A 13,227-nucleotide genomic window follows, 5' to 3' on the forward strand; every position below is an offset into this window, starting at 1 on the left:
ACACAGACACATACATACACACACACACACACATATATATATATATATATATATATATATATATATATATATATATATATATATATATATAGTGTTACAAAAAGGTACGGCTAAACTTTCAGGAAACATTCCTCACACACGAATAAAGAAAAGATGTTATGTGGACATGTGTCCGGAAACGCTTAATTTCCATGTTAGAGCTCATTTTAGTTTCGTCAGTATGTACTGTACTTCCTCGATTCACAGTCAGTTGGCCCAATTGAAGGAAGGTAATGTTGACTTCGGTGCTTGTGTTGACATGCGACTCATTGCTCTACAGTACTAGCATCAAGCACACCAGTACGTAGCATCAACAGGTTAGTGTTCATCACGAACGTGGTTTTGCAGTCAGTGCAATGTTTACAAATGCGGAGTTGGCAGATGCCCATTTGATGTATGGATTAGCACGGGGCAATAGCCGTGGCGCGGTACGTTTGTATGGAGACAGATTTCCAGAACGAAGGTGTCCCGACAGGAAGACGTTCAAAGCAATTGATCGGCGTCTTAGGGAGCACGGATCATTCCAGCCTATGACTCACGACTGTGGAAGACCTAGAACGACGAGGACACCTGCAATGGACGAGGCAATTCTTCCTGCAGTTGACGATAACCCTAATGTCAGCGTCAGAGAAGTTGCTGCTGTTCAAGGTACGCTTCTCAACAACAGATTCGGTGACCGATGGATTGGTAGAGGCGGACCAATCCCATGGCCTCCACGCTCCCCTGACCTCAACCCTCTTGACTTTCATTTATGGTGGCATTTGAAAGCTCTTGTCTACGAAACCCCGGTACCAAATATAGAGACTCTTCGTGCTCGTATTGTGGACGGCTGCGATACAATACGCCATTCTCCAGGGCTGCATCAGCGCATCAGGGATTCCATGCGACGGAGGGTGGATGCGTGTATCCTCGCTAAGGGAGGACATTTTGAACATTTCCTGTAACAAAGTGTTTGAAGTCACGCTGGTACGTTCTGTTGCTGTGTGTTTCCATTCCATGATTAATGTGATTTGAAGAGAAGTAATAAAATGAGCTCTAACATGGAAAGTAAGCGTTTCCGGACACATGTCCACATAAAATATTTTCTTTCTTTGTGTGTGAGGAATGTTTCCTGAAAGTTTGGCCGTACCTTTTTGTAACACCCTGTGTATATATAATAAATCCTCAAACCTACTATCTCTCTCTCTCTCTCTCTCTCTCTCTATTTTTTGCACACACACACACACACACACACACACACACACACACACACACACACACACACCTCTGAGAAATTCAAAACAGCCGCCAATGACATCTTCAAGTGTTCCACTGTCCGCCATCTTGTTTTCACACCTCCAACTGTTCCACTGTCCGCCATCTTTTTATTACCGCTGCTAAACAGTGACAGTGACAGTAACATTGGCAACTCAATACACAGAACCTGAAAATGAAGAAAAAAGAAACCTTAAGTTAAACATAATGTAAATGGACACAAACACACACACACACACACACTTTCACATAAATTATTAATCTCAGTCATAGCCACAAAGTTTAGAAATCATAATTTTTGCGTAAATATTTTGCCTATATTAAGTTGTATGCAGTTGCAGGTGACAAACTGTAAAGTAAAACTGACACTGTAAACACGTAATACAGCAGGAAAACCATACCATGTGGTAAGAAGGTATGAATACACAATTTTATGTGCTCTTCAAAACTCTGTAATTAAGATTTAGAAACTAATATTTATATGTATTTAAATAGTACAGAACATTCCTTATGTTTAACACCCATGATAATAAAAAACCCACTAATGATGCTGCAACTGCAGTGAAACATGTCTGGGACAAAAAACAAAATTGTGTTTTGCTAAAGGCGGACCCCACCCAAAAACATATGTTAATGTTGAAGCAAACACAGACAAATGAGCTTCAACGTCAAGATGAATACCCCCTCCTTCCTTTCTCTGTTTGTCTCTTTCTCTCCCCTCTTTCTGTCCATTTCCCCCTTCCCTATTTCTGTCCATCTCTTCTTCCTCCTCTCTCTTTGCCTATGTCCTCATTCCCCTCACTGGTCCGTCCATTTCCTTGCCCTTCCTTCTCTCTCCACGTTACCACATTCCTACAGTATTTCTTTACAGATTGTAACTAATATCTCTACCAAATTTGATTGAAATCGTTAAAGGGTTTAAAATGAAATTTTTTACCAATGGCATTGCCGGCATAAGCACATGTCAAATACATATCACGTACGTTTAACGTATTTCAGGTTCGCAGGAGAGCTTCTGTAAAGATTGGAAGGTAGGAGACGAGGTACTGGCAGAAGTGAAGCTGTGAGGACGGGGCGGCTACCCAGCGTGTCCGGTCAGAGAGCCGGTGGGCCTCTGTAATAAAAAAAAAAAACCGAGTGGAAGGATCAACAAACGAACTTGAACGGATGTACGGATGTCATTGTGACGTCCGCAAAGACCAAACACAACAAAAAAAAAAAATGAAGAAGAAGAAGAAGAGGATAGAGCGCTTGCCTGCAAAAGGCAAAGGTCCCGAGTTCGAGTCTCGGTCCGGCACACAGTTTTAATTTGCCAGGAATTTTCATATCAGCGCACACTCCACTGCAGAGTGAAAATATCATTCTGTATTTCAGGCGTATTTGTACATTGATCGTCTAGCAAATTTCGTCCTGCAGTTTCACTTTCACGCAGCTTAATATTTATGGCGTCATATCTTCTGAAATATTTGTCGCACACTGATATAATTTTGCAAGCTCATCCAGTGGTTTATGGGCTTACTGTCTGCGAAATTTGTTGCGAGTATAGTTAGAGGTAAAGAAGTAGTAAATTAAAACGTCGTGAATGATGCGGCAGTTTCTCACGCATGTCATCGTTTATGATGTCATATCTTCTGAACTATTTGTCATACAATGATATATCTTTCTACGTACGTTCAGTGGTATGTGTGAATACCGACTGGAAATCTGTTGGGAATAGAATTAACAGTACAGAAGTACTATGTTAAAACGTCATGCTACATGTGGCAGTTCTACTGCATGAACAGCGAAAATGTAGTAAGCAGCGAACTTTTCTCGTTTCATCATGTTGCGGGGGTCGTCACAGAGAATAAGTTTCGTAAAGTTTGTCGCAAGTCTGTAAGTGCTCTCATTCTCGAATACTGGATGACTAAAGTAAGGGTATTCTCGCGTCGTGGGCTACACTGGTTTTTCACCCCTCCCCCTTTGGTAGGTGTGTGGTTCTTACTACCTCAGTGATACCTCTACCAGAAGACAAATGATATGTGCACCAAGTTCGGTTTTAATCGGTCCAGCAGTTTACGATAAGTTGTGGAACATACATATATACTCACATCCATTTTTATAATGCGTATGGATATAGGTTTCGTGTAACAGTTAATAACGTGAGCGAGGGCGCTAAAGTAACAGCATGGCTCACATCTGGCGACACATTGTTGTTGCTCACGTGTTGAGGGGCGGGGAGGATGTTGTACAACGGCTGCTTCTTGGGACAGGAAGTAAGAGCTTCTCGTGAAGCTCGAACTCCGTTAGGGGAATGTCAGTCAAGGGCCTCGTGCAAAACCCACTCACCAGGAAAACTTAACACAGATAAATACCTCTGCTGATCCTATGCGAGAAGCGTGGGTACGATACGAATCGGTTTGGCAACCTAGGGCACTTAATGCAAGAGGTTTTCTGAAGCCTAGCGCTGAAGAAACGCCGAAGGTTCCTGGGGTGGGACAAGAGCGCACCTCCGCACACACAATGTCGGAGATGCGTGTCCTGCGACCGCTCCGTGGACAGTTAGCCTCTGCTTCCGACGACGTATCAGTGCGCCACTGACAGTGCGGGAGGCCTGACGAAAAGTGCGACTATTTTATACAACCTGGTATTTTAATGTTTCCTTTCTGAAGACTGAACGATAAAAGACAGTTATCATAAAATTTGGATTTTGGTACAAGCGACGCCCACGCACTTTCAAACGTATCGTAAAATGTAATATCCCGGACTACGTTATACTGGATAAAGTTTTTATCTATTATTAGCAGTACAAATTGCTGATAGAAAATGTTAGCAAGCACAAATCTGGGACTAACGTCGTCAGCAAAGCCCCAAATGTGTAAAGAAAAGTACATCCACTGTTAAACGTTTGTCGTTTGCTTCGCATTTAATTATGTTCCTATAAAGAAACGAGAAAATAGAAATGCTTTGAGACTCGTACACTCAGCAACGCTGAAAGTGAAAACGCACACGCGAAGCGTTTTGTGCCTAAGTTTTACTCTTTTGAAATCTAAGTTCTTTATTTACGCAGCATTTTTTTTCAAGTTTGATTGTTTAAAATATTATGATAATAAGCAAACCTCTATTATTGATATAATTTTGTATTTTAATATTTAGAATGCAATACTTCTGTTATTAATAACATTAGTCGCAACGAAAATTATTTGAATCTGAAACCAAGTACATAGTAGTTTCGACGAGGTAATAGAGCAGCATAATGGAGCAGCTATTCGCTCGTGTTTTGATTTGAGTTCCTTAGTTCTCTCCACTTTATAGCAACGGTCACTCCTATTTGGAGAATGGCCGGACTTTTTGTGACGGCTGTCACTGTAGCCGAAGAAATAGTACCATTTCCGTGCTGTGCGAAAGGGCTCCAAAATGTCGCAGGTAATCTGCGGTTTTGGCGAAAGCAAGGAAGGACAAGTGAGAAAGTTTGTCACGGACAAGTTGAGTTATTGCAAAATTATCTTCGGATATCGAGAGGAAAAGGATTTTGGCGATACTTTTGCTGAATTTCTACCGAGTACGGGCATGTTTGAAGATTACCATTCCAAGTGTTAACCAAAGTTCACCGCTTTTGCCAAAAATCATAAAGACATTGTTGATTAATTGCTTGGAACTTGCTAGAAAACTTTCTGTGTCAACTCCACGGCTTAAAAAATTTCAATTCTATTAAGGGCGCAAGATTAGCAACGTCTTCAAAAACTTATAATTTTAAAAATATAGACGATACTTTCAAAATTACAGCCGATAATGCCTATGACTCAAATTTTCCACCTATATGGAAAAACTTAACAAACATCGTGGAAAATCTATATGAATCATATGTATATAAAGGAATTTATAAACTGAAAATAGCGACAGTCGATCATCTTCAAAAAACAGATGCCAACTAGTTGATAATATACAGGGTGAAAGCCGGCCGAAGTGGCCGTGCGGTTAAAGGCGCTGCAGTCTGGAACCGCAAGACCGCTACGGTCGCAGGTTCGAATCCTGCCTCGGGCATGGATGTTTGTGATGTCCTTAGGTTAGTTAGGTTTAACTAGTTCTAAGTTCTAGGGGACTAATGACCTCAGCAGTTGAGTCCCATAGTGCTCAGAGCCATTTGAACCATTTTTTTTTTTTACAGGGTGAAAAGTATTTAAACCGACAAACTCTGGGAGGTTGTAGGGGACATCAAAACAAATATTTTTCCCTAATGTCATTTTCTTCCAATGAGGAGTATTTAAAACGATAGAGAAAGATTTCTCTGGCGTCAAATTAATTAAACCAACAAAAACGTCCAGAGGGGACATATCTGGGGATCGAGCAGGCCATGGTACAGGACCACCTCTGCCAATCCTCGTTTCTGGGTATCGTTGGTCCAGGAATCGACGCACACGACGACTGAAATGTGTCGGCGCCCCGTCATGTTGGAACCACATGCGTTGTCTTGTATGGAGCGGGACGTTTTCCAGCAATTCTGGCAATGCTCTGACGAGAAAATTGTAATAGTGCCTGCCATTTAATGGCCTAGGTAGCAGACACGGCCCAATTAAACAGTCCCCAACAACACCGACCCACACATTAACGAAGAACCTGCCGGCCGCGGTGGTCTAGCGGTTCTAGGCGCTCAGTTCGGAACCGCGAGACTGCTACGGTCGCAGGTTCGAATCCTGCCTCGGGCATGGATGTGTGTGATGTCCTTAGGTTAGTTAGGTTTAAGTAGTTCTAAGTTCTAGAGGACTGATGACCACAGATGTTAAGTCCCATAGTGCTCAGAGCCATTTTTTTAACGAAGAACCGCACTTGATGAGCGCTAGTAACTGTGGCATGTGGGTTATCCTCACTCCAAACATGCGAATTGTGCATGTTGAAGACTCCACCACGCCCGAACGTTGCTTCATCGGTAAACAAAATAGAGGATGGAAATGTAGGATGCATTTCACAATGTCCCAGGTACCACTGCGAAAACTGTGCTCTGGGTGGATAATCAACTGGTTCCAGGTTGTGGACACGCTGTAAGTGAAGTGGACGTAACAACTGCTCTCGAAGGGCGGTTCTTACAATCGTCTGATTCGTCCCCATGTTACGTGGAATTGCACGAGTGCTGATTGAAGGATCCCGCTCCACATGCTGCAAGACAGCTTCCTCAAATTGCAACGTTCTTACCGTGCGACGGCGTTCCCGTCCAGGTAATCTGCTAAATGACCCGGTCTCACGCAGACATTGGTACACAGCAGCAAAGATCGTATGATGCGGGATACGACGATTAGGATATTTTTGTTGATAAACACGCTGTGCAGCTCGTCCGTTGTGGTGCGCTACGTAGTGCGCACCAACCACATCAGTGTACTCACTCCAGGTGTATCGCTCCATTAGTAAACAGAGACAATGCGCTACTACACTGGTGGGCAGCAGTTGCCTACAACTGAAGAGCGTAAGACGTCCTCTAACAACTGAAGAGCTTAATACGGCCTCCATCGGTTTAAATACTCCTCATAAGAAAAAATGACATTAGGGAAAAAAAGTTGTTTTGATGTTCCCAACAACCTCCCAGAGTTTGTCGGTTTAAATACTTTTCCCCCTGTATATGTACGTCGCTGGTTCGATGGGGAACAGGAAACGATGCTGTCATTCAGCCGGATCAGCCATTACCCATTTACTTTTGGATAATACAGTTATAGATATTTCTTGATAGACTTTCTTAATTATTTTATAATTAAATAATTGCACGAGATTCTTAAACAGAATATGAAGAAGAAAACATTTGCAGTTTTAGTGATGACGAGAGCAGTTATGGTGGGAATGAGAGCGATCAGTTATTACATATTTTTACGGTGAAGCTCGAAAAGTTTTTGTTTATTACGGTAAGTTCTATTATAATTTAGTTTTGTAAAAACGTGCTATGTAAATAAGAAACTTAGAACAAAAAACAGCAAACTTAGGCACGTCACGAATCGTGGTGCACTTTCAGTTCAGTGTTCCTGACTGTCCGGGTCCGAAAAAATTAATGCTTTCCAACTGTGTGATGAGAAATGAAGCAAAAGAGAAAGGTTGCAAAGAGTGTAAAATGGCTGCATTGTATAACTTATTGACATCTTCGGAAAGTTGCTGACGGCATATTCCAGCTAGGTGCTTGCTGACTTTTCTATCAACAATTTGTACTGCGAATAATGCACAAGAAAATGTTTCAGCTAGTATAATGGAGTTACTGGACATTACATTTTGCGACACGTTTGAAAGAGCGTGGGAGCCGCATCTCCCAGAATCTAGACTTCGTGTTAATGACTTTTTTTTATTAAGTCATCGATAGCAATATATTAAAACACCAAATAGTATAAAATAGTTGCATTTTTTGTAACAAGCTCCCGGACTATGAGGTCGCTGTCGCAGCAGCAAATCACGTTGCAGCATACAGGTAAACTCTCTGTGTAAAGGAAAACACTGAACCACTGGCTCCCTTGATTTCGCCCACGCTCTACAGATTTCGTCCGTTCTTTGCTTCATAGCCTGTGCACTGAAAATCGCTGAGCATATCCAATGACGAAAAAACTCGCAGCACCAAAAAATAATTAATGTAGAGTAATGAAATTGTGGTAACAAATTTGTGAACACTGCAAGGTCACAGGTTAATGTAAGCACCAGATAAGCCATACCAAATCTGAAATGCTGGTACGCTAATAACCGATGTAACCGTCGGAAAGTTGAATGCAAACATGCAAACTTGCATACATTGCGTTGTACAGGTGCGAGATGTTAGTTTGTTGGATGGAGTTCCGTGCTCGTTGCACTTGGTCGGTCAGTACAAGGATAGATGATGTGGTTTGTGGATGACGCTGGAGTTGTCGTCTGATGATATCCCATACATGCTCGATTGGAGACAAATCTGCTGATCGAGCACGTCAACGCAACATGTAGGCACTGAAGTGCAAAATGGTTCAAATGGCTCTGAGCACTATGGGACTTAACATCTGAGGTCATCAGTCCCCTAGAACTTAGAACTACTTAAACCTAACTAACCTAAGGAAATCACACACATCCATGCCCGAGGCAGGATTCGAACCTGCGACCGTAGCAGTCGCGCGGTTCCCGACTGTAGCGCCTAGAACCGCTCGGCCACACCGGCCGGCACTCTAAAGTGCATATTGGGGAACAACAGCAGTATGTGGGCGAACGTTATCCTGTTGGAAAACACCCCCTGGAATACTGTCCATGAATGGCAGCACAACAGGTCGAATCACGAGTGACGTACAACTACGCAGTCAGGATGCATTACTCCCGGTGTAGCTCCATTGTGTCCAGCAGGCAGACAGATTGGTTGCAGGCCCTCAACTGGCCTCCTACTAACCAACATATGACCGTTACTGGCTCCTAGGCAGAACCAGTTTCCATTATAAAACACCAACAGACCTCCACCCTGCCCTACAGTGAGATCTTGCTTGACATGACTGAAGTCGCTCAAGACCGTTACAACGAGTATTTAAAGCAAACCTGACCTGTATTCTGACAGTGGTGTTACTAACGCCACTCTTATCGACTGGTGCGAAATTTGGATTTGTACACTACTGGCCATTAAAATTGCTACACCAAGAAGAAATGCAGATGATAAACGGGTATTCATTGGACAAATATATTATACTAAAACTGACATGTGATTACAGTTTCACGCAATTTGGGTGCACAGATCCTGAGAAATCGGTACCCAGAACAACCACCTCTGGCCGTAATAACGGCCTTGATACGCCTGGGCATTGAGTCAAACAGAGCTTGGATGGCGTGTACAAGTACAGCTGCCTATGTAGCTTCAAAACGATACCACAGTTCATCAAAAGTAGTGATTGGTGTACTGTGACGAGCCAGTTGCTCGGCCACCATTGACCAGACGTTTTCAGTTGGTGAGAGATCTGGAGAATGTGCTGGCCAGGATAGCAATCGAACATTTTCTGTATCCAGAAAGGCCCGTGTAGGACCTGCAACATGCGGTCGTGTATTATCCTGCTGAAAAGTAGGGTTTCCAGGAATCCAATGAAGGGTAGAGCCACGGGTCGTAACAAATCTGAACTGTAACCTCCACTGTCCAAAGTACCGTCAATGCAAACAAGACGTGACCGAGATGTGTAACCAATGGTACCCCATACCATCACGCCGAGTGATACGCCAGTACGGCGATGACGAATACACGCTTCCAATGTGCATTCACCGCGATGTTTCCAAACAGGGATGCGACCATCATAATATACAGAACCTGGATTCATCCGAAAAAACGACGTTTTGTCATTTGTGCACACAGGTTCGTCGTTGAGTACACCATCGCAGGCGCTTCTGTCTGTGATGCAGCGCCAAGGGTAACCGCAGCCATGGTCTCCGAGCTGATAGTCCATGTTGCTGAAAACGTCGTCGCACTGTTCGTGCAGATGGTTGTTGTCTTGCAAACGTCCCCATCTGTTGGCTCAGGGATCGAGACGTGGCTGCACGATCCGTTACAGCCATGCGGATAAGATGCCTGTCATCTCGACTGCTAGTGATACGAGGCCGTTGGGATCCAGGACGGCGTTCTGTATTGCACTCCTGAACTCACCGATTCCATATTCTGCTAACATCATTGGATCTCGACCAACGCGAGCAGCAATGTCGCGATACGATAAACCGCAATCGCGATAGGCTACAAGCCGACCGTTATCAAAGTCGGAAACGTGATGGTACGTATTTATGCATGAGGCATCACAACAACGTTTGACCAGGCAACGCCGCTGAACTGCTATTTGTGTATGAGAAATCGGTTGGAAACTTTCCACATGTCAGCACGTTGTAGGTGTCGTCACCGGCGCCAACCTTGTGTGAATGCTCTGAAAAGCTAATCATTTGCACATCACAGCATCTTCTTCCTGTCGGTTAAATTTCACGTCTGTAGCACGTCATCTTCGTGGTGTGGCAATTTTAATGGCCAGTAGTGTATCATCTTTCAGAAGTAGAAACACACCTGCCATCTTTCATTCATGTTGCAAACTCATCCTCCTTTGTCTTGCGATTTTTATTCCGTCAATGTATGTGGTTTTTGTTCTGGAAGTCTTGTGTTATAAATTCTTCTACATGAACATCCCAAATAATAGCTTGTATTTTGCTATTACTACCCATCTCGCCACTCTAAACAAGATCCACAGTCACAAGACTGCCATCTAACACTACAAGTGATTGAAACAAATGACCTTTGATTCGAGGCATATCTGTATTTACTGTGTTTACTCTTTTAGAGGATTTTTTTGGTAACACTGATGTGGCGACAGTTTTTAATTCAGTTACATCAGCTAGCTGTACAGCCACAGCCGCTGGAAATAATAAATGAGCCAGGGGCAGTTAATTACTGTCAGGCGGAGACCAACAGAGGGTTAGCACCACAGTTGCCACGCAAGTGGGAAATGTTGATTAAAATTTCACCCTTGTGTGAGTTTATTTTCAGTACCGAAAAAGAAACATTCATAAAAACGAGGATTGGAGTCCTTACTGGTGGCTGTTGCGTGTGTCTAATAGTATTTTAGCTTTTCAGGTGGAGAACGCAACATACACGGTCAATTCGCTTTAATATGACTATTGCCTGTGCTCGTCGTCAACGTGCAACAACCATTCACAAATGGCAGGGGGCAGCACTAGCAGTGGAGGGTATATAAAGCGTGCTGGGGAACGCGCAAAACAGTGCAGTTGTAGTAATGTGGAACGGAGCGATTTATGTTTCAGGGACAAGCATTCCAAAAATGGCTGTTTATAAACTGTTCTACTGACATTGTGGTTAAAGTATACCATTCACGGTAAATGGCGTTGTCCAAAAGCGGCGCCGATATAACTGTAGTGTACCACGGGCCGTAGACAACAAGTGTGAACCCCCTACTGGCCTGTTAGGTTTCGGTACCTGGAGGCACTTAAGTGTTGAGCAGGAATGTGGATCCCGAGAGACCTCATTCCTGGCTTCGACGTTGAATTTTGGTGCTGGCAGCACCGAAATGTTGCTGGAAGACAGTCAATTTTTCCATCAGTAGATAGTAGGCAACGATAAGTGTTAAGTTCGAGAAGTGAAGACCATCATCTCAAGTACATCTTCAGTTAGTTCATTGACTGTGCTGGAGCATCTAGGACATAGATTCGCTACAGTATTTTAATCACAGAATCGTGTGCGATTACTATGAATGCCATCGATCCCAATGATCAGCTGATGAGAGCTGGAAAAGGCTTTGAGACAGGCAGAATCGTTTGCCTGAGCGACATGGGAGCGTAATAATGATAGATCACACATACACTTGCCTATAATGCAGTGACTGTAAATCGACTCGTAAAAAACATTGCCTCATGAAACGAGTGTGGCAAGAATAGACACGGGTCTAAGCAGAAATTGCACATTCATGCACCTGCACGCACTTGTAAATTCTTTTTAGTCTTCGTTATTGGAAAAATACACTGAAGAGCCAAAGGAACTGGTGCAGAAGCATATCGTGTAGGGCCCCCGCAAGCACACAGAAGTGCTGCAACACGACGTGGCATGGACCCGACTAATGTCAGAAGTAGTGTTGGAGGGAACTGACATCATGAATCCTGCAGGGCTGTCCATAACTCCTTAAGAGTACGAGGGGGTGGCGATCTCTTCTGAAAAGCACGTTGAAAGGCATCCCAGATATGCTCAATAATGTTCGTGTCTAGGGAGTTTGGTGGTCAGTGGAAGTGTTTAAATTCAGAAGAGTGTTCCTGAAGCCAGTCTGTAGCAATGTTGGACGTGCGGCGTGTCGCATTGTCCTGCTGGAATCGCCCAAGTTGGCAATGCACAATGGACATGAATGGATACAAGTGATCAGGCAGGATGCTTACGTACGTGTCACCTTCACAGTCTGTCTCCATACTCGTTCATGTCCATTCGCTCTATACATTTTGAAACGAACTCGTCCGACCGGGCAATATGTTTTCAGTCATCAATAGTCCAATGTCGGTGTTGACAAGCCAAGGTGAGGCGTAAAGCTTTATGTTGTGGAGTCATCAAGGGCAAACGAGTGGGCCTTCGGCTACGAAAGCCCATATCGATGATGTTTGGTTGAATGGTTCGCACGCTGACACTTTTTTATGGCCCAGCACTGAAATATGCAGCAATTTGCGAAAGGATTGCACTTCTGACACGTTGTACGATTCCCTTCAGTCGTCTTTGATCCCGTTCTTACAGGAGCTTTTTCCGGTCGCAACGATGTCCGAGATTTTATGTTTTACCGGATTCCTGTCATTCATTGTACACTCGTGAAATGGTCGTGCGGTAAAATCCCCACTTCATTGCTACATCGGAGATTCTGTGTCCCATCGCTCGTGCGCCGACTATAACACCACGTTCAAACTCACTTAAATCTTGATAACCTGCCATTGTAGCAGCAGTAACCGCTCTAAGAACTGGCCCAGACACTTGTTGTCTTATATAGGTGTTGCCGACCGCAGCCTGGTGTTCTGCCCGTTTATACAGGGCTATTACAAACGATTGAAGCGATTTCATAAATTCACTGTAGCTCCATTCATTGACATATGGTCACGACACATGACAGATACGTAGAAAAACTCATAAAGTTTTGTTCGGCTGAAGCCGCACTTCAGGTTTCTGTTGCCAGAGCGCTCGAGAGCGCAGTGAGACAAAATGGCGACAGGAGCCGAGAAAGCATATGTCGTGCTTGAAATGCACTCACATCAGTCAGTCATAACAGTGCAACGACACTTCAGGACGAAGTTCAACAAAGATCCACCAACTGCTAACTCCATTCGGCGATGGTATGCGCAGTTTAAAGCTTCTGGATGCCACTGTAAGGGGGAATCAACGGGTCGGCCTGCAGTGAGCGAAGAAACGGTTGAACGCGTGCGGGCACGTTTCACGCGTAGCCCGCGGAAGTCGACGAATAAAGCAAGCAGGGAGCTAAACGT

General features: G+C 43.8%; 1 protein-coding gene across 1 annotated transcript in view; it reads right to left on the reverse strand.

Annotated features, from left to right (window-relative positions):
- The window catches only part of LOC126413159 (protein O-mannosyl-transferase TMTC2-like), an 899,537-nt gene that overhangs the window by 352,330 nt on the left and 533,980 nt on the right, over positions 1–13,227 (reverse strand). The window contains exon 12 of the mRNA XM_050083054.1: positions 1,304–1,462. Coding sequence (XP_049939011.1) covers positions 1,304–1,462 — 159 coding nt within the window. The remainder of the gene's footprint in view (positions 1–1,303; positions 1,463–13,227) is intronic.

This window comes from Schistocerca serialis, chromosome 7 (genome assembly GCF_023864345.2).
Source record: "Schistocerca serialis cubense isolate TAMUIC-IGC-003099 chromosome 7, iqSchSeri2.2, whole genome shotgun sequence".
Lineage (NCBI taxonomy): Eukaryota > Metazoa > Arthropoda > Insecta > Orthoptera > Acrididae > Schistocerca > Schistocerca serialis.